Genomic DNA, 22,469 nt, shown 5'->3' with positions numbered 1-22,469 from the left:
GGCAGACTCAAATTACCAAGATCGATCCTCTTAGGTCGGTAACTTCAAGGTCATAAGACCGATCCTCATAGATCGGCAGACTCGAACTACGAAGACTAATCCTCATAGGTAGGCAGATCCACACTCGACAAAGCCTACCCCTCAGAAGTCGACAGATCCAAGTCAATAGAGACTGACCCTAGAAGGTCAGCCTCGTCATGACCACAAAGCTGACCCCAGTTGGTCGGCCACAAATTGAAACGCCAAAGCCAAAAACCTGGCCGAGAGCCCGGCGATAGCCCTCAAGTGCTGAAGGGTGATGACCCCAGGCAGATAACAAAGGGCGAGAAGGTTGGGCAAGAACGTGAAAAAAAAAAAAGGAAGAAGAAGAAGGGGCGAGAACCCCAAGAGGTTGAGAACCCCAAAGGAACCCAAGGGGCGACAGCATTGGAATCCCACAAAGGGGCGAGAGCATTGGAAAAAAAAAAAAAAAGGGGCGAGAACTTTGATGGCCAAAAAAAAAAAATTTGTTGAAGAGCCATACCTAGCAGGCGACAGCCCTCAAGTGCTGAAGGGCGACGACCCCAGGCGGACAGCAAAGGGCGATAAGGTTGGGCGAGAGCATAAGGAGATGGGGTGAGAAGATTGAAAAAGTAAGAGAGAGAAGAAGATTGAAAAGAAAAAGTAAGAGAGAGAATAAGATTGAAAAGAAAAAGTAAAAGAGAGAAGAAGATGGAAAAGAAAAAGTAAGAGAGAGAAGAAAGAAAATTGAGAAGTAAAAGAAAGAGAGGGAAAAGTTGAAAAAAAAAAAAAAACAAATTTTTACCTGGCCGAGAGTCAGGCGACTGCATGTTTGAGGTCCAAGAAGGAAAGATGGGCGACAACCCTTGGGCACAAATCGGCTCGAGCAACAGGTGACAACCCGCGCCAGGTGCGAGCGATGGACGACAACCCTCAGGCAACAGGCTTGGGTGACGAGTGACGACGCGCGGGCAAGAACCCAAAAGCCTGGGGTGAGAACCCTATGGAGGCCTTGGGGGAGAACACCTAATGTTGGCAGACAAGCTACCAAGTTTTGGGCGAGAACCACTATGGCACAAGTGACTATAGTCAAGAACAGGAAAGGAAGACACCTATGGGGAAAAGAAGCAAACACTTGGGGGGCAAGACAAGTGACAAGATTTCAAGGAAAGAGAGGAAGATATAGCCAAAAAGAAGAGAAAAAGAGAGGATTGGATCCCCCAACCTCTCACACTTCACTAAAGGTTTTATAGGAACGTCCTTCAAGAAAGCTTATTTACATCCAGCCCCTCAAAGGCACGAAGACACGAAAACTACTCACTTGAGCACTTCGCTCCAAGAGAGTGGGAGGCAAGTGATAAACCAAAATTATACAAGCCAATCGTGAGCCGCCAAGTATCCTGACCCAAAGGAAAAGCTAACCCAAGCCGGGCCATGACAGAACCAGTCTGATAATCCAAGAGGAAGAGACCTAATAGGTCACTCAAGGACCAAGGTTACTATACAAATCGGCAAGGCATCACCACCCAGATCAACATCATCCTACCGGCAAAGGGATCCTATCCCAAAAGAGATGAACCTTATCTACGCACGACCCTCAAGGATCTTATCCAATACGCGAGGGAAGCACATGTCTCTCTACAAGGGAACACCTTCCCTATCCGAACTCTACCTCCCTAGAGGAGGTGATCTACTACGTGGTGGACTCTACTACCAAAGAGGCCTATCACCAACTACCTAGACTCTCCACCACCATACCCAGCTATAATTACTCAGGTATTCTACCCCATTAACCCATCTTGAATTCCAATTATTCATCTGTTTCTCAGAGAGATTCTAACTTAGGCATCGGAGAGTCCTAGGCCGGAACTACACTGGTTCTCCCTTGTTCCTGACGTCCTTTTGCAGGTTGCAGCACCCGAAGGATCACCCAGCGATTTCTTGACGCAACAATTTGTTTTGTTTGTGTTAAGAGTGAGAGTCAAAATCGGTAGGGTTTTGAAAACCCTTGAGCAGCATGGGGCTGCATACACATCTCCAATCCCAACTTAACGGAACTATAGTTGTTTAAACTTATACATGCATTATAAGACATATTTAACCTCACAGTTCTCACTTGGTCCTATTCAAACACTTCACAAGAGATCATGGGCTTATGATGTTAGTAGTTTTTTAAATGGGCAAAGTCTTTTTACACAACAAACCTTTTGTTTTTTTTTCTTCCTATCATAATCAAGGGCCCATAGGCCAATAGAATAATGGGGAGACTCTAGAATCCAAAATAACGGGGGGAGGGGGGTGGACTGGTGGAGGGTGTGGAGGATTCTCGAACTCGAGACATTCTAGGTGATTTGCTTCGACAAGCAGCACTTTAACCAATAGTGCTCAACAGTTGTTGTAGTTGTTTCACAATAAACTGAAATCATATATAAACAATCTTAAAATCTTACAACGTGGCAGATCAAACGGGGTCCAAATTTTGCAGACAAGTAAGGATTTACTACTCACAAGTCAAGTTTTGTGACTTTTGTCCCCATCAGAATTTGCTACATGGTAAAATTAAACTTTTAAAATCCAATGCTATGGGAAAGCATACAATAGTTGACAGAATATCGTAGGCATGTATAGACATACATGGGAATTTATTTAATTGAATTAGGTTAAGAATTTTGACACATAATCCCTAGAATATTCCTTAATTTCATGGGAGCCTTTACTCTACCGGCAAAGTAGCAACCTTTTTTTTTTTTTGTAAGAAGCAAAGTAGCAACCAACTCACATGTTTAGTTTGTGGGAAAGAGAAAGCTACCTGGATGAGTACAATACACTGCCCCTGCACCGAGTCACAGAGCGGGTGAAATAACCATCACAACTCCATGAAAAGGCGAAATTTCTTAGGGATGTGGCACACCGCAGCCAGATGGCGTATTTTTTCCCTTAATTTGTTTAGACTTTTGTTTTTTTGGTAAGAAGAAGCTCATTTATTGGCGCAGAAAAGTGCAAGGTGTCAGAATTACAAATCTCCAACAACCAACGAGTAGATAAAGGCCACGAAGTCTTACCCGTTATGGACTTAACCCTTCGGCCAAGGAGTTAATCACGCTGTTAATCTCCTTAAGAATAAAAGAGAAAAAACAAGTTATAATGTAAGTCATTAAAAGTTTAATATCCTTGATAGCCGAACCTATCTCAAAAGACGGGGATGAGTCCGAATTGATGAACTTGATCATCTCCTCCTGATTATCCGACTCCACCTGGAGCCATTCAATGCCTTCTGATATACAGAGGAGCATACCATTTCTGATGGCTAACGCTTCACCTTTATAGACTTTAGTATATGATAGGATGTTTTATAAGGGAGATAGAACACCGCCAATGATCACTCACGCGTGTATTTAGGGTAGTAAGTCTAGATGCCTTTTCATCTCATGTGATTTGGTCGTGCGGTCACTCGTCACGCATGTTTCTCCGTAAATGCACGCGATGGGACACGACCACAGTGTGCGGAAGACAATTGTCATTAATCAAAGCAAGAAAAGCAATGTCCGAACAGAACCAACCAACACTCACGAAAGGTTTTGCGTCAGCAAAGCGTGGAGTTGTCATGCAATGGGTATGCATATCATCCCCACAGAGTACAGCCAGTCTGGAAGACTAGTTGAATTCTTAGCAAAGAAAGAAAGAAAGAAAGAAGATGAGGTACTCTCGCATTCTTTGAGTGTCTTTTTTATTTCGAAATTTCCCTATTCTGCTCGTCAAACCAAAGCCTGCCCTTTAATCTCTCTTTCACGAGCTTGATCTTGTGTTTCATCTTCAACCTCATCATCAAATTTTGGTTTCCCTCAAATGGACGGCACAATGAGTTATCGGCCGAGGATCATGGTGACCAACGATGATGGAATCGATGCGCCTGGTTTACGAGCTTTAGTCCACGTCTTGGTCTCAACTGGTCGTTACGAGGTTCAGGTCTGCGCTCCTGATTCGTAAGTCTTCTGTTATTCCAATTCTTTGATTGTTAATTTTTCCGCTTCCAATCCCGCATGGGTCTTGGAAATTTTTATGTCACTGGGATCAAATCATTAAAAAATTTCTGGTTTATCTGGTTTCTCGAACTGCTACGCTTCGATTATTGGACTGCAGAGCGAGACGTCATTTAACATCTTTTGCAATACCTTTTGGTTTCGGATTCATCTTCTATTGTGTTCTGCAATGGAGAGTACCTTTTCATCCCTTTAGAAGGGAGGAGGAAATGGATCGGAATAAATAGCTCGAGCATATATAACTTATGCTATCCCCTTCTCTCACGAATCGTAGTGCTTGTCAAGCCATAAGTGTAGAGTATCTCTAATTTGATGCGAAGACAGTTTCTCAAAGTAATTCCTGAGAGTAACATTTGCATTTGCACCTGCCATGACATATATTTAGTTGTGTCTTATTGTTAACTAAGTTTATCTAGTTTCTAATGGCCAGAGTCCATTTATGTCAGTTGGTATTGTATTGTACATATCACTTACTGACTTGCATCTAGACGTAAAAGTCTAGAATGTTATGGTACCCAATAATGGGAGCATCTTCTCCAGCATTTAGGTATATTTGTTTGAGATGTCAAAATCTTATCGTTTGAGTTCTGATAGAGAGTTAGGAAGCATGTATAAGTGGCATCTGACCAATTGGATGGTCAGGATCGATGCACTTTCCTTTCCCTGTTTGTTGTTGCAAAATGCAAAGCACAAGAACTTCCTTTTGAAATAGATTGATTATGGAGCTCTCTGTCTGACTTTTCAATTTTGCCAGGGAAAAATCTGCTGTAAGTCATAGCATTACTTGGCGTCGTGCTCTTTCTGTTAGCAGAGTTGAAATTGAAGGAGCAACAGCTTACGCAGTTTCTGGTTTGTTATGATCTAATACTTAAATTCAACAATTTCTGTAGATTTTGGTTTTAAAAGTTGTTCTTTACCATGTGATCTCCTTGATAGAATTTTCTTATTCTTTGGATTTTTACTTTTTCCAGTAGACTTGTAGAATGCCCATTTATGAAAGTGTGGGTCATCATTTGCCACAATGGGTCATTACTCTTACAATCTGAGTCCTATTATTGCTCCTAGAAGTTTTTTAGGATCTGTCTAATTATGACATGAATTGCAGGAACACCAGCAGATTGTGCTTCTTTGGGAATCTCCAAAGTCCTCTTTCCTGCAGTTCCTGATCTGGTAGCTCTCTCGTCTTTTATATTTTTCTAAATTTTAATTTAAGAACAAAAAAAAAGTCAAGTCCGGATTAACATATTTTTATGTTGCTGTAAGGATTAGTAGTAAGTGAATCTTATGTGCTCTTGTCATCGTTAATTCTTGATTATTTCTATAACCACTTGGGGCACATAAGGAATTTTTTTTTAAAGTACTAGCCATGACTTATAAACTTGTTTTGATTTTGTCAATTACTAGTATTTTTCCTGTATTTAATTGCAGGTTATCAGTGGCATCAATATGGGTAGCAACTGTGGATATCACATGTTGGTAACATCTCCTTTATTTCGTCTCCTTTGAGTTTAGCTATGTTACCAAGGTCTTTATGACCTAAATATTATTAACCCAGTTTGGTCAAATTAAAAACATATTCTGAGAAGGAAGTGGCCTTCAAGAAATATTTGTATCTTCTGTTGTTTGGCTGAAGGTGGAAAGTGGTCAGGACTTGGGAGATCCCCACTTACACTAAGAAAATGAACTGCTTGAGGTGGGAAAGTAATAATATGCCAATCATGGACACTGAAGAAAGGTTTTTATCCCACTATTGTCTCATGTGGCTAGAGTCTAATGGAGTGGAGACCCATAACATTGTAATTGCCATTTAATTGTTGCCTTACATCATCTTAATGACATAATCATGAGCACTACTCACCAAAATTGCATCATCATCACCACATAACTGGACCACCAGTAGTCAAATCATAACATTCATCCATCACCATTACATGTCTTACTCAGTCACATCATGACTATCTTTAATTGTTGTTATTGTTGGTATTATTATCAAGGTTTAAAATTTTGGTTTTGACGGATAGTTTACCATAGAGGGCGGGCCTTGGTGCAACGGTAAGATTGCTCCATTGTGACCAAGTGGTCATGGGTTTGAGTCTGGAAACAGCCTCTCCGCGAAAGCAGGGATAAGGCTACGTACATTATGACCCTCCTCAGACCCTGCAGTGGCGGGAGCCTCGTGCACTGGGTACGCCCTTTTTTTTAACAGATAGTTTATCATGTGAGATATGGATACAAACTAATAGAAAAATCCTTTAAAAATCAGGGAAATATTATAAATAATTATAAGATGCATGAAAGTTTTTGATGAAACTGCAGGAAGTGTTAACATAAGTTGATGAAGACCTTCCCCAGCAATTTAAAAAAAAAAGGTGTGACACTGATCCCTGACAACCACATAAGGTCCATGGAAGAAGGCAATGGGCCTTAGTTCTAACAGTTCTGTTATTTTTTGGCATCATTTTATTTAGGTGGGTGGGATCCATCTGGGACCTTGTCTAGAAGGATTGCAGATATATGAGTGAATTTTTCTTAGTTTATTTCAATATAAATTATTTGTAGTTTAGCTGCTGAAACTGGGTTATTTAATCGGTCTGTTCATCATTAGAGTATGCTCGAGATTGTCTAATCATGCTAAGCTTGCAAGGTGGTTGTGCCAAATAAAGGGTGTCATTTTTCCTTGTGTATTTGGTTCTTACTTTGGTCCAAGGGCAGTGCTTCTAAGTGGATTAGTACTGTCCTAGTTGTAGTTGGCTTACAATGGGATGTATAAGTAATTTTTATAACATAAATTGGAGTCTAAGTAAGAGAGACAGGCTCCACTACCAAGTGCCCTTCCTCTGTAAATAGATATAATTGCTGAAGTTCCAGCAGCCATTGAGTTTGAGGTCTGATTATTTGTCTGAAGAGTGTGAATCCTCTAAAACATGGGTGCCTTTGCGTACTTCTTCTTCTTCTTCTTCTTCTTCTCTCTCTCTTAAATATCTTTTGCAATTAATTGAACTCTAGTACCCAATTCAACCTCAATATCTAGTTCTTATAGACCTTTAATTGTTTTGACCTGCAATGTTTTTGAAGATAAATTTCTCCTTCAGTCCTTTACATAGTTTCTCCGATTGCCCTAGCATTTTACCCATGCCTAATCATTTTGGTAACCTCTATTTAAGTTTCCAAACAACGATTCAGAGGGGAATTTCGCAATGTAGGAGATGCTAATTTCATGTTGTAATATTAGTAATGTAAGACTAGATTAGGGTTAACCTAGCCCCAAATAACCCACAATAGTTCACAGCAGTCAATAAAAATTAACCCCAACAGCAGGGCATAAACAAGGGCTGAAACTCAGATGTAAAACCTAGGTTGTAATCCAAAATTCAGACACTCAGTAGGGCTGATAGCAAGGTCGAGTGTAGGTCCTGGGGTATTCAGCAAACCCTCCAAACAGGGACAGAATAGGTTGACCAGATCACAAATTATCAACAGACCACAAAATTAGAAAGTAGAAATCAGTGGATAAAAACCAAACCAGCCAATGAAAAGGGACCAAACTCAGGTCGAGTGGTGCTTGTATAGAGGAGAAGCACTGCTGAAAATTTCAATCAATTCTGATGGAGAGGTTGAGAGATATAGAAGTTGCACCAAAATAGAAGGTTAAGGCCTACAGGCCAAACCAGCCAGCAGACTGGGCTGGGATTAGGATCGAGTAGAGGTCCAGGGCCAATGAGAAACTGCTCCAAATCTTGGTCTATTCTGACCAGTAGATGTGAAGATATTGAACTCAGGAGTTGCAGCAATCAAGTTGGATTGCAGGGAGCAGCAGCAGCAACAGCCAAGAACTTGCTTGGAGAACAGCTTCTAGAATTCAGTAGCAGTTGCTTGCAGCGGTTGCAGTCACAAATCACAGTAGTAGACAGGCTCGGTTGGGTGTAGCAGATGAAAGGGAGAAGGAAATAAGAAAATAGAAGGCAGGGGATAGTGGGATTTGGCTTTCTCAGCCAGGCTCCTAACAGTCCTTCATTGTCACACTCTTTGACAAGGTGAATCTTTGCTCAAAGCAAAAATCAATCAGCTCATTAAATCATGGGGAGCCTCTATGGACTGTTACAACTTAAAATTGTATAGGGGGTATGACTTGCCTCTCAAGTTACAATAAAATAGAAACTAACTTGCTATGAAATAAAAACAGAAACTAGGATTGACAAGAAAATAGAAACAAAATAAATGATCTTCAGGTCTTCTAGAAGTACAGCCGATTCTCTCTTTCTTGTCAAAACTGGAGTCTCATGTGGTCCCCACATAGATACTATTGGCCAGCAACTGTCTTGAAGAGTGACTATGTAATAGTGACTAAAGTACCCCCCCGATTCTGGGTTTCAGAGACCCAGCAACTCCCACCCCTATTGGGCTGGCCCAACTCAAGGTTGGTTGGCCTTATGGCCCAATGGGTTGGTTCACCAATTGACTAAGTGAACCAGCCCTCTTCTTGTGTTTGGTTCTAACAAATTGTTTACCAAACATCTTGTCTTCTGCATCAATTAGAGTTGAAAAATTTGCAAAAGATTTTGGGCATGCTTTTTCTAAGAGCCCCAACAAGTTGGTGAAATTCGCTGCGATCAGAGATTGGCGTGCCTGCAGAAGAAGAGAGTTTGGAGCCAGAAGCAGCAGGAGTAGAACAAGCCTTACAGCTAGGCATTCCACTGCATCGAAGTAAATCAAGAGTATATTCCGTTTGAGTAGGAGTGAGACCATGAGCACTATGGGAAGCCCTAAGTAGATGTATAGAAATATGATATGAATCCCTGAACTGTAAATACTACAATTACAAATGCTTAAAAAACAAATTAGGGGGCAAAGCCTCATGTTATGGGCATATGTACTACTCTTATCCCAACTAAATGGGATCGGCTACATGGATCCTTACCCTCCAGTCAGCTATGTTCGATGTCATACTTGATACAAGGACTAAGCTATGCATGTATATCCTCTCCAACTCTTCCAGAGTTATTTTAGGTCTGCCCCTGCCTCTTTTAGTTCCTTGAATCTGAATTAAATCAGTCCTCCGTATTAGAGTATCTAAAGGCCCCGTTGTACATGGCTTTGCCACCTCAAACGACTTTCTCGCAGCTTATCATATATTGGAGCTACTCCTGAATCAGCTCTAATATGATCATTCCATACTTTATCCTTCATAGTTTTGCCACACATTCATCTCAACATCCTTATTTCAGCTACACTGAGTTCAACATTCCACACCATACATCATAGTTGGTCATATGATTGCCCTATAAAATTGTTCTTTAAGTTTTAAAGGAATACGTCGATCGTACAACACCGGACACGCCTCGTTACTTCATCCATCCTATTTTAATTCTCTGTGAAACATTATCCTCTATATTACCTCACCTTCTTTATTTATGATTGAGCCAAAATACCTAAAATAATCACTTTGCAAAATCTCCCTCTCATCAATTTTCACCCCCTCATTATCCGTCCTAGTATAATTAAAGTTACACAACACATGCTCCGTTGTCGTTCTACTTATCTTTAAACCTTTTGATTCCAAGGTTGATCTCTATAACTCCAACTTGGCGTTAATCCCTGCTTTTGTCTCATCCATCAAAACAATGTCATCAGCAAAAATCATACACCAAGGAACCTCATCTTGATGGTCTTTGGTTAAATCATCCATGATAAGCGAATAAGGGCTTAAAGCTCTAATCCTTGATGTAACCCAACTGTAATTGGGAATTCACTACCTTGACACCCCACAATTCACCAGTATACATATCTTTGATTATGCCCGCATATTTTCCTAAAACACTTCTCTTCTCTAGTACTCGCCAGATTAACTCGCGTGAGACTCTGTCATAAGCTTTTTCTTGGTCAATAAAGACCTTATGAAGACCCTTTTGCAATCTCTAAATCTTTCCATGAGTCTTGTAAGTAAGTAAATTACTTCTATCTATGATCTTTGTGGCATAAAACCAAATTGGTTTTCCATAATAGTCGTTTCTTGTCTAAGGTGAGTTTCAACAACTCTCCCATAATTTCATTGTATGACTCATTAGTTTTATGCCTCTATAGTTATTGCAGCTCTGAATATCACCTTTATTTTCTTAAATCGGAATCACAATGCTTCTCTCCATTTATCTGGCATTTTCCTTGTGCTCATAATCTTATTAAATAGCTTGGTTAGCCAAGATAAACTGCAAATTCTTAAGTTCTTCCACACTTCTATGAGGACCCCATTTGGACCTGGTGCCTTGCCTATTTTCATCTTTTTTAAAGTTTTTTTTTTTTTACTTCAGGCACCCTAATTTTTCGTATACATCTACTACATGTGGTGTCTTGATGAGTAATGCAGTCTTCCGGGACTCTATTACTTGAAATGTTTTCATTTAGTAGGTTGTAAAAATAATCTTTCCATCTCTCCTTAATGTCCTCATCCCTTATTAGTAGTTTACCATCTTCACTTTTAATACATCTAGCATGGTCGGAATCTCTACTCGTCCTTTCCCTCATTTTAGTTATCTTATATATAACTTTTCCCCCTTTGTGCTCAAATTGTTATAAAGATCTCCATATTTCTTCGCCCTTGCTTTTCCCGCAATCTTCTTAGTTTCATTTCTGGCCAATTTATACATTTTTAGATCCTCTACATCCATAGTCCTTTGCCATGTCTTAAATTAGCTTTTTTAGTCTTAATGGCTGCTTGAACCTCATCATCCCACCAAGTTTCCCTAGAGGAATGACTTTTACCTTTCAATTTGCCTAGGATATTGTTAGCAACCCTCTTAATACAAGCACTCATCTTGTTCAACATCGCATTAGTATCTCTATCATAGTCCCACTTTCCTTTTTTTTTTTGGTGAATAAATATATTACTAAACCCCAGGAGGGGGCCGGAGGGAAAAAGAGGGGAGAGGGGAATATACAAAGGGGATAGAAAGGGGGGGGGGGGAGAGAAACTCAAAATCAGGCCATCCTTAAGAGGTTGGAGGCATATTGTTGTCTCCTGGGGTCTTGATTTGCCTATTTTACATCCCTCCACCTCTGTGCAGGTTGGATTGCTGTTTGTCTCCCCCCCCCTTTTTTCCTCCTTCTTTGTATATCCCTTCCCCTTTGCTCCCTGCCCCCTCTTGGGGTTTGGTAATATATTTATTCACCAAAAAAATAAGAGGCTGGAGGTTGCAAGAGAGACATGTCTAAGCCCCAGGTAACAACAATATGCCTGTTCCTTGGGGAGTCACAAAAAGGTTTATGGGAGCAAAAGGTGAGCTTGGTGGAGACATCAAAAGAGATGGCTTTCCAAATCGAATCAAAGGAACGAGATTTGGAAGTCATCTTTTAAGATTCCTTTCCATCCAAATGTGATATACAGCAGAGCCAAAGACTAGCTTTTCATTTGATCGCTTTTTCAGTAAATGATTTCAAAGTATATCCTTTTAAGCTCCACCACCTTATCCTAGGGCGAATAAACTCACCTTTCATACAATTCGGCGTAATGAGATACATATCCATGACTACTAATCTATGTTGTGTAGTTGGGCTCTCTCCTAGTATAACTTTACAGTCCTTACATAACAACCTATCAGACCTTCTAGTGAGAAAGAATCTATTTGGCTATTATGATGCCAACTTTTGAAGGTAACTAAATGCTCCTCTCTCTTTTTAAAGTATGTGTTTACAATGGATAAATCATAAGACACATCAAATCTAAACTCAATTCCCTCGTCATTCCTCTCTCCAAAACCATATCCTTCATGTACGTCTTCATAGCCTCTATGATCTCTCCCAACATCCATTCAGATCATCCCCTATAGTAATCTTTTCCCCTTGACTAAAACCTTGCATTAAATCATCCATGTATTCTCAATGTAACTTACTTCTTTCACCCAATCCTACTTGGGGTACGCATTATACTGACAACCTCTTTCTCCAACACAAGCTTGATGGATATAATCCTATCACCAAATTTTTTAACATCCATCACATCGTTCTTTAAATCTTTATCCGCTACTATGCCCACTCTACTTCTATTACTTTTATCCCCCATATACCAAAGTTTAAAGTCATCCAACTCCTTAGCTTTTTCCCCTTCTATATAATCTCTTGATTCTTGAATACAAGCTATGTTAATCATTCTTCTCCTCATAACATTTATTAATTTATAGACTCTTACCCGTTAAAGATCCAATGTTCCAAGATGCTAATCTAATCCTATGCTTTTGGATTAGCTTCTTTACCCACCCTTATCCATGGTGCGATACCCTTGCCTACTTGTCACAGCATCCAGGCGGTGATGTAGTACGTACATTACAGTGGACACCCTATCTAATCCTTGCTCACAATTCACTACACCTGGGTCAAAGTGTAGCGTGTCGTTTGCGGAGAACGCCCTAGCATAGCAATGAAAATATAAGGTTCTAGAATCCATGTAAAAAGGGTTTGGCTAGAGTTTTTTCAATACCGGCTGGTGGCTACTGACCTGATGCACCAACACTCCTTTATTCGGGCTTGGGACCGGCAACAAACATTGGCGGAGTTATGGGCGCATGTAGTACACTGGCATAAAGAGAGTTTATAACGTTTGTTGAGAATGGGCCCTTGTGCGTGGGGTACAAGGGTAGTTTGGGTAATTTACCATGAATAGGGGGATTGTCCCTATCTTGGTTTCTTAGTTTGTTTCCACCGTTTTATTTTAGCTTCCTAGTTAGGGTTAGTTTCTTGGTTGTCAAGGAATGAGTTTCCTATTTTGATGTAATTGGTTATTGTTAAGATCTATCGTTTTATGTTTACCATATTCTGGGGGTATTTTAGTCCTGTTTATGTTTCTAGTTATTTCTATTGTCTTAGGGGTATTTTGGGGTAATTGATTGTATTTTAATTATTGCTGAGATTATAAATAAGACTCCCCTCCCCTCGATTTGATTAATCACAAATCGTGGGAGAGTTTCATACTCTCTATCGATCTCTCTCTTCTCCTTCTCTTTATTCTCTATTTTCTTCTTCTTCTTCTTTGTTCTCTACTGCAGATTAGCCTAGGGTTCTGTTTTGTTACATGGTATCAGAGCCCTAAGTCTGATCCACAGTCCTCCTTGGTGTTGTGGTTTTGAAGGCTTCTCCTTCTCCTTGCTCTCTTGCCGTGGTCCACAGCAACCAAATGCTGTATTCTCTTGTCTGAACCCTAGTCATACACTAATGAAGGACTAGGGTTCCCTGATATGCTGAAGACTGATTGTGTTTTGCACCTGCTGCTGTCCAAGATTACTGCAAATTGAAGTGGTGTTTATTTTCATCTGAGAAATCGATTTCTCAAAACCCTGTGAAATTGATTTTTTCTCTTCTCCTGGGAATTCTTCTTCACATTGGCTGCTGGTTTGGGGATCTTTATTCTCTTTATTTTGGTGATTATTTACACCAATAATTGGTCACATATTGGGCTGTTTTAGCCTCCTCTGCAGATTGTTGATTTTTACCCTAATCAGGGTTTTGGCTGGAATCGATTTAGTGCCTTATTCCTCTTCATTGCTGGCTATTGCTGCTCTCTATCTATCCCAGGAATTATTTCACAGTTTTTACTTGGTCTCATGGCTGAATCTAAGCCTCCTACGGACAACTTCAATATTCAGATTACTACCATTAAGTTAAATGGTGCCTCCAACTACCTTCTTTGGTCTCAAGCCTTTGAAGTTTACGTTACTGCTTGCCGGAAGATATCTTATGTCACTATGACACCACCAGCTCCTACTGATGACAAATATGATGATTGGAAGGCAGAAAATGCCACCCTTCTGTGTTGGCTTTGGAATAGCATGGAACCTTCCATTGCTTCTAATGTTATGTTTCATAAAACTGCCAAGGGAGTTTAGGAAGAACTCAAGGAGAGCTATTCTCCAGATACCAATCTGTCCCGAATTTATGATTTGTATCAGAGGTTTTTCTCTTTCAAGCAAGAAGGAAAGTCTCTTGGCGAATATTATAGTTCACTGAAGGGGATGTGGGAAGAACTCAATGTGTATCAGCCTATAGCTACTGATGCCTTTGTGATTAAATCCCAACGATTTGAATTTTTGGTTGCTAAATTTCTCTCTGGATTGGACTCTGATCTTCAATCCGTCAAGAGCCAATTATTGGCTGGTGAGAAGATTCCAGCTATGAATGAAGCATATTGTCGAATCCAGAGAGTTGTTTCTCCTACGGTGGTGAAATCTGATTCAGCCCCTGTCTCTAAAGATAATTCTGCCCTCTTCACTTCTACTGGAGGGCGTGGTCGTGGTGGTGGTACCTCTTCTCGAGGTCGTGGTTCTGGATCTGGTTGTGGACGTGGGGCTGGTTCTAGTGGTCGTGGAACTGGTTCTCACCTTGCTGGTTCGTCTTCTGGTGATAGTGGTTCTCGGTGGTGCTCTCATTGTGGTCGTCCTCCTAACCACACTATTGACAAGTGTTGGCTGAAACATGGCAAACCACAATGGGCATGAGAGCAGTTTGCAAACGCTGCAGTTTCTGATGGAGCGGCTGATTCTGTGCATCCTCCTGACACTACACATGGGTCTTCCACCGATAGTGGTAGTTCCTCCAATGACCTGGTTTCTCAGCTCTTACAACGCGTTCAGCAACTTGAGGCATCTTCATCTACATCTACAGCTGTTCTTACTCATCTAGGTACATCCACTACATGTCTTGCCTCCTCACCTTCTTCGTGGGTCATTGACTCCGGTGCCTCCTCCCATATGACTGATAAGCCCAATTTATTTTCCTCATTTACTCAGCCTGCTGTCCCATCTCGGATTTCTATTGCCGATGGGTCCTTTATACCTATTACTGGTCATGGGACATCCCCTTATCTTCTGTTTTTTCTTTATCTGATGTTCTTCATGTACCTAAGCTTCCTCTTAATCTTCTATCTGTTAGTCAATTAATTAAGACTTTGAATTGTTCTATAACCTTTCATCCTTCTCATTGTGTCATTCAGGATCTTGCAACAAAGATGACGATTGGTGGCGAGCATGAGAAGGGTGGCCTCTATTATTTTGATTTGGCATCTACTTCTACGGCGGCGGTTGCTACTTCTTCTAGTGTGTCTCCTTTACATTGGCATTATCGGCTAGGACATCCTTCATTATCCAAGCTACGTCATCTTGTTCCTAGCTGCAAATCTGTCTCCTGCATTGAGTGTGAAGCTTGTGAGCTTGGCAAGCATCATCGTACTATGTTTCCTTTGAGTCCAGAGTCTAGGAGTACTTCTTTGTTTCAATTAGTTCATTCTGATATTTGGGGTCCTTGTAGGGTCAAGAGTCGGTTAGGTTTTTCTTATTTTGTTAGTTTTATTGATGATCATTCTCGTATGACATGGCTGTACCTCTTGAAGGATCGATCTGAATTTGTATCTACTTTCAAACAGTTTTATAATGAAATTCGTGTTCAATTTGGTGTTCATTTGAAAATTTTGCCCATTGACAATGCCCTAGAAATAATCCAACGTGAGGTTTCCTCCTTTTGTTCTGACAATGGCATCCTTCATCAAACTAGTTGCTCCTACACACCGCAGCAAAATGGTGTGGCAGAGCGCAAAAACCGCCATTTGTTAGACATTACTAGGTCGTTGATGTTTCATATGAATGTCCCTAAGTTCTATTGGGTAGATGCGGTATTAACAACTTGTTTCTTAATTAATCGTATGCCTTCATCTGTTCTTAATAATCAAATTCCTTTTAATATTGTTTTTCCTGACCGGGCTGTTTCTCTCTTCCCCCTCGTGTCTTTGGTTGCCAATGTTTTGTTCATGTGCTTCACCCTGGTCTTGATAAACTATCTCCTAGGGCTATCAAGTGTTTGTTCCTTGGCTATTCTCGTACCCAGAAGGGTTACAAGTGTTTTGATCCCGTCTCTCGCCAGCAGTTTGTTTCCGCCGATGTTACCTGTTTTGAAAACTCCCCTTATTTTGTTGGATCTTCTGTTGCCCTTGGTCTTGAGTTTGATACTGGTGGTGGCGATAGTGTTGTTGCTGCCCCTGTTCCTCCTCTTCCATTAGTTGCAAATCCTGATTCCACATCCGTTAAGGTCTACGCGTGCCGTGCCCAACAGCAGCCGCCATCTTTGCCATCTCAAACTATTGTGGCTGCCCCTCCACTGCCACCAGCTGACTCCTTGCCTACGGATCCAACTTTAGACACTGATGATCTCCCCATTGCACAGAGAAAAGGTACTCGTACTTGTACTCAACAGTCTCTTTACCCATTGGCTAATTATGTTTCTGTTTCTCATATTCCACTCCATTATCGTGCTTTTGCTGCTGCTTTACATTCTACTTTTCTTCCTACCTCTTATACGTCTGCCTTGTCCCACCCTGGGTGGAAACTTGCTATGGATGTGGAAATGGATGCCTTGCTTTCTCGTAAGACCTGGTCATTGGTTGATCTACCGCCTGGTAAAGATCTTGTTCAGTGTCGTTGGGTGTACACGGTTAAGTACAATCCAGATGGTTCTGTGGAGTGGCTCAAAGCCCGTTTGGTTGCCAAAGGGTTTACATAGACCTATGGGGTCGACTACTTTGAGACCTTCTCTCTTGTTGCGCGGTTAAATATTGTCCGTATTTTGCTTTCCCTGGCCGTTAATCTTGACTGGCTTCTATTTCAGATGGATGTGAAGAATGTTTTCTTATATGGTGATCTCCAGGAGGAAGTATACATGGAGCAACATCCTGGTTATGTTGCTCAGGGGGAGGATAGTGTCCGGGTTTGTCGCCTTCATAAGGTAATTTATGGACTGAAACAGTCTCCTCGTGTGTGGTTTGATAAATTCAGCAGTATTGTGGTTGGTTGTGGGTTTTCTCAGTGCTATTCTGACCACTCTATCTTTGTTAGGTGTTAGGGGTCTAACGTGGTCATCTTAGCGGTCTATGTCGACGACATTATTGTTACCGGTAATGATGCTTCTGGAATTGCACAGGTGAAGACGTATTTACATAATAACTTTCGGATCAAGGATTTGGGTAATCTCAGGTACTTTCTTGGTATTGAGGTTGTTCGCAGTTCTCGAGGTCTTAGCTTATCTCAGAGGAAGTATGTCCTTGATTTACTTGATGAGACAGGAATGTTGGGTTGTAAACCTATTGATACTCCTATGGATGCCCATGTTAAGTTTGGTTCTTCTGCTGATGACAAGGAATTTAGTGACCCACATCAATATTGACGCCTGGTCGGTAAACTTATCTATCTTACAGTTACTCGTCCCGATATTTCCTTTGCTGTGGGTGTTGTTAGTCAGTTCATGCAGACACCTAAGCAAATACATTGGGATGCTACTTGTCGCATGTTACGCTACCTCAAGGGTGCTCCAGGTAAGGGGCTGGTTTATTGTCGCCATGGTCATACCAGCATTGTTGGGTTCACTGATGCTGATTGGGCTGGTTCTGATGGCGATAGAAGATCGACTACAGGTTATTGCACTTTCTTTGGAGGTAATTTGGTTACTTGGAAGAGCAAGAAACAGACCACTGTTGCTCGTTCGAGTGCAGAGGCTGAGTACAGAGCTATGGCTCATACAGCCGCAGAATTGATGTGGGTTTGTTCTTTTGCTCATGAGCTTGGTTATTGCAGTGATCAGCCCATAGAGATGTATTGTGATAACCAAGCTGCCATCTATATTGCCAACAACCCCGTTTTTCATGAATGAACCAAGCACATTGAAGTTGACTGTCATTTTGTTCGAGATGCTGTTCAGAAGAAGCTGATTACTACCCCTTTTGTTCGTTCCTAGTTTCAGCTTGGAGATATGTTTATGAAGGCTCTATTTCGACCTCAGTTCTTGAGTGGTTGTTCCAAGCTGGATCTTGGTGATGTCTACGCTCCAGCTTGAGGGGGAGTGTTAAGATCTATCGTTTTATGTTTATCATATGCTGGGGGTATTTTAGTCCTGTTTATGTTTCTAGTTATTTCTATTGTCTTAGGGGTATTTTGGGGTAATTGATTGTATTTTAATTATTGCTGAGATTGTAAATAAGACTCCCCTCCCCACGATTTGATTAATCACAAATCGTGGGAGAGTTTCATGCTCTCTATCGATCTCTCTCTTCTCCTTCTCTTTATTCTCTATTTTCTTCTTCTTCTTCTTTGTTCTCTACTACAGATTAGCCTGGGGTTCTGTTCTGTTACAGTTATTATAAATACAAACTGTGGGAGAGGAACTCAATGCATCGAGTTCTCTTATTTTCTTCCCATCTCTTCTTCTTCTATTGTTTCTTCTCTGGTTTTTCCTTTTCTTCTCAGGATTTGTAACATGGTATCAGAGTTGATGGTTTGAATCGATCTGGGTTCAAAACGTTGCCGGTTTGAGAGTCGTTTAAAGGTCTCCGTTATGTTTACCGACTGTTGCTGCTGAAGTTAACATCTATTCGAGTTATTCTCTGTTGTCACCGTGGTAGAGAGCTTTCCTGCTGGTTGGATGGACGCCCTGCTGTTCCTGTGATAACCTTACCCGTATTGTTCGATTCACCTTTGCAAATTGGAATATCTGCTACTATTGCTGCTTCTATCGATTTGTCGTCGTTACCTGCTGGTTTTTGTGTTGGTGCTTACCTGATGGTGTCTCTATAATCTGGAAACAATATCGTTAAGGATTACGAACTCTTTCGAAGCTTTTGTGTGCAATCGGAGCTTGAGTTGGAGGTCTGAATCAATCACACAGAACTTCCATCACCGCTGGTTCTGTTGTGCTCACAGGTTGAAGACGATCTCTATTTCCTTAGGTAATTAAACCCCTTTGTTTTTCCTTTTCCCTATTTTACCCTTTCCTTCTTCTAATATTACTCATATCCATACTTTGTTCCTCCATTCCAAAACTACCTCTTTCACTCATACATTACCTTTCCTTTAATTGTTTTAACCTTTGTGCTTCTGTTAATTACGAATCTGCCATATCCCTTTTACAACGTTAGATTAATTACAATATTGCCATTCCAATTATAACTTTTAATTATTCACCATTCTGCCATTGCTCTATTAAAACTCTAAATATTTACTCTTTTGCCACTGGTGTTTGGATTTGAGTTGTTTCTTCACTTGGATGGGCCCACATGTAATCACACGAACCCAATTGGAAGTTTTGTGTGATTGCTTATGTCACTCATTCTTGAAGATTATTTTTATCTATGCGTGTCATCTGCTCGTATCCACAACAACATTAAGAGTTTATGTGTTTGGTTCAGCAACAATAAAACTTTTATCTATTTGGTCCACGGCTACCTTATGCCGAGTGGTTCGTCAGCAACCATATGCTGTCTTTGTATGGTCGGTCAGCAACCATATGCTGTCTTTGATTGGTCGGTCAGCAACCATATGCTGTCTTTGATTGGTTGGTCAGCAACCATATGCAGTTTTTTTTACTTGGCTCCGCATTCTACAAGCACCGAGCTGATGTACAAGTACCGCAGTAGTACCTCTGAGACAGTAGCCTTCTGTGAAATGGTTCCTCTGAAAGAGTTGCGAGATTCTTCTTGTGATGTAGCTATTGATGCTGCACTTTTACTTGTCTTCTTTGGCAAGAGGCCTATCTACTACCTGTGATGTTGCTGTTGCCGTTATATGATCTTTAGATCGCGGTTGGGGTTCTCTACCGCTTATTATTGCTCGTTGCTGTTTGGTTCTATTCGACACGGTTTCTTTAACTTACTGTTGCTGATTGGTGGTCATTGTGCTTGAGCTATTGATGTGCTGCTGGGTGGTGCTACAATTGTTACCTTGTGCTTTTGTTTCAAGCTGGAGATTTTTTTTTTGTTACATGTGTACCCCAGCTTGAGGGGGAGTGTTGAGAATGGGCCCTTGTGCCGTGGGGGTACAAGGGTAGTTTGGGTAATTTACCATGAATAGGGGGATTGTCCCTATCTTGGTTTCTTAGTTTGTTTCCACCATTTTATTTTAGTTTCCTAGTTAGGGTTAGTTTCTTGGTTGTCAAGGAACAAGTTTCCTATTTTGATGTAATTAGTTATTATTATAAATACAAACTGTGGGAGAGGAACTCAGTGCATTGAGTTCTCTTCTTTTCTTCCCTTCTCTTCTTCTTCTATCGTTTCGTCTCTGGTTTTTCCTTTTCTTCTCAGGATTTGTAACAACGTTCAAATTTCAGAAATTACAAGTATTTTTCTTTTTGATTGATCTGTAACAAGAATATGTGTTTCATTACTTGTAACATGAAATGTTGGGTGTACACGTACAGAGAAGAGAATAAAAAGGAAGAGGGTTAAATAAACATTCATGACCAACATCCTGAACATAAAACTCTCTACCACCTCAGAAAATAGATTCAGCCATCATACCTTCCAGAACCAAAAAAGGAATATACTCAAATGCTATTTTATAATTCAGAATGAAATGGATCTGTTCCTGGTGGCAAACATATGCCATTTGAAAAAAAAATCCAACTTACCAAGAACATTTTTTCAGCATGGTTTTCTATCGAGCCAAACAGAGCCTTAATATCATAATCTGCAGCCTCTACTAAAAAAAAAGAAAAGAAAATAATTGAAGTGATTACATGGATTTCTCTTTATCTTATTGCAGTAGAATTCAAAGGACCTAAGATTATCACGTATTTTCTCATGGACTATTCTACGAGTCTCATTACTTTTGTTTCGTACCATATCTTTAACCTCAATGAGTTGTTAAATTATCATTAACATTGAGAATACCCCCTACTTGCAAATTGCTGATTTTTTTCACAGGACATATGAAAAGATGTAATTAATTTAAGCATCTAACTGGAGTTGTAGTTTATTATGTGCTTAGATTCTGGCTTTCATTATGCTTTACCTTCTCAGGGTTTTGTACCTATAATTTGGTGGTAAAATTCAGTTGAACTAGGCCATGATTATGTCTTTGTCTTTTGTGTATCTGCTAATAAATTTTGGAGCCTTTGGTTAGTATTCACTGTGACCACACATGCAGACACACAGACACAAACGTGAACACACACCAAAAAAAAATGTACTTCAATTTGTCATTTGAAATAGTGATTAACCATTATTTCTGCTTAGGACTTTATTTGATGGACTTCTCCTGTTTCTGGCTTGCAGTGTCTATTCAGGGACAGTGGCTGGTGCTCGAGAGGCCTTCTTTTATGGTGTACCTTCTATTTCTGTGTCATATGATTGGTATGCAAGCTGTATTAGCCCTCATGTAGTGCACTATGGTTGAAACTGTATGAAGTATGCATTATACACCAAGCTATGATGTATGGTGCTGAATGTTGGGCAGTAAAGAAGTGTCATATAGATAAACTGAAGTGTAGCAGAGATGAGGATGTTGAGATGGGTGTGTGGCAAAACTAGGAAGGATAAAGTAAGGAATGACCTATTAGAGATGAGTTGGGGGTAGTTCGGATACATGATAAACTACAGGAGAGTCGTTTGAGGTGGCATGGCCATGTTCAACAGAGGCCTTGGGATGCTCCAGTATGGAGGAGTGGCTTGATTCAGATTGAAGGAACTAAAAGAGCCAGGGGCCTAAAATAACCATAGGTGAAGTGGTGGGAAAGACATGCATAACTTAGGCCTTGTATCTTGTATGACTTCTAATAGAGCTGATCAGAGAGCAAGGATCCATGTAGCTGAACCCATTTAGTTGGGATAAGGCTATGTTGTTGTTGTGATTTGCTACAAGAAAAAAATATATTAAGAAGAAAGGGGATGGGTTGAGGACAGAAAGCAAAAACAGAGGATTGAGTTAAGCGAAAATGGACTAGCTTGTACATTTTTGTATAGTCTAGCTGTTGTGGGTCTTGAATGGTATAGTGTGGCCTGGTGTATCTTCTGGCAAATGGATCACCCCAAAAAAAAAAAAAAGATAATAATGGCGAGAAATAGCAAAGAAATGAGATCTCCACAGAGTCCTACTTGGTTACTCCAATAAGTAGATTTTTTTGAATGTCTTTACCAGTTACTACTTTTGAATCGTAGGAATATCTAGTACTAGATTCATAATTCTGGTTCTCTTAAGTAGATTTCTGAGTTAAAAGATATTTGGTCAGTTTTTTCAGTCTTTCTTGTTATGATTCCTTTCTTCAAATTTTTGAACAAAGTGACTCGTTTCCACATGGGAACAACAGTTCTAATGTCTTTACCACTTACAAAGCCAGAGCTGCCTGGCTTGACTTTTTTGGTGAGATTTCCACTACACAAGATAAGTCGATGACTCCTGTATCTCCTTCTGCATCTGACCTGATCCAGTTTGAGGCCATTGATACAAGCATCAATAATGTGAGGTCAATTTACATGTAAACTAACCCCAGTAGTACCCACAATAGACATATAACAGTCCTGGCAAAGGAGCCAATAATCAGCAGCTAACAAGTATGCCGCAGGCATAGACAGACAGTTATATGGCCAGAAAATAACCCAACTAGAATTAGCAACTGTAGGGCTCAAATGGGGTTTGT

The 22,469-nt window shown here is 40.5% G+C and overlaps 1 protein-coding gene across 2 annotated transcripts in view; it reads left to right on the top strand.

Annotated features, from left to right (window-relative positions):
- Positions 1-3,754: 3,754 nt before the first annotated feature.
- Positions 3,755-22,469, top strand: part of LOC122643488 (5'-nucleotidase SurE-like) — a 73,592-nt gene continuing 54,877 nt past the window's right edge. Inside the window, exons 1-5 of one of the 2 annotated variants that reach the window (XM_043837112.1) lie at positions 3,755-3,983; positions 4,795-4,889; positions 5,146-5,210; positions 5,469-5,512; positions 21,109-21,186. In XM_043837112.1, coding sequence (XP_043693047.1) covers positions 3,847-3,983; positions 4,795-4,889; positions 5,146-5,210; positions 5,469-5,512; positions 21,109-21,186 — 419 coding nt within the window. In that variant the 5' untranslated portion in view covers positions 3,755-3,846. The remainder of the gene's footprint in view (positions 3,984-4,794; positions 4,890-5,145; positions 5,211-5,468; positions 5,513-21,108; positions 21,187-22,469) is intronic. The other variant, XM_043837108.1, reaches the window with a different exon arrangement.

This window comes from Telopea speciosissima, chromosome 1 (genome assembly GCF_018873765.1).
Source record: "Telopea speciosissima isolate NSW1024214 ecotype Mountain lineage chromosome 1, Tspe_v1, whole genome shotgun sequence".
Classification (NCBI taxonomy): Eukaryota; Viridiplantae; Streptophyta; class Magnoliopsida; order Proteales; family Proteaceae; genus Telopea; species Telopea speciosissima.
This window is presented reverse-complemented; position numbering and strand designations above follow the sequence as displayed.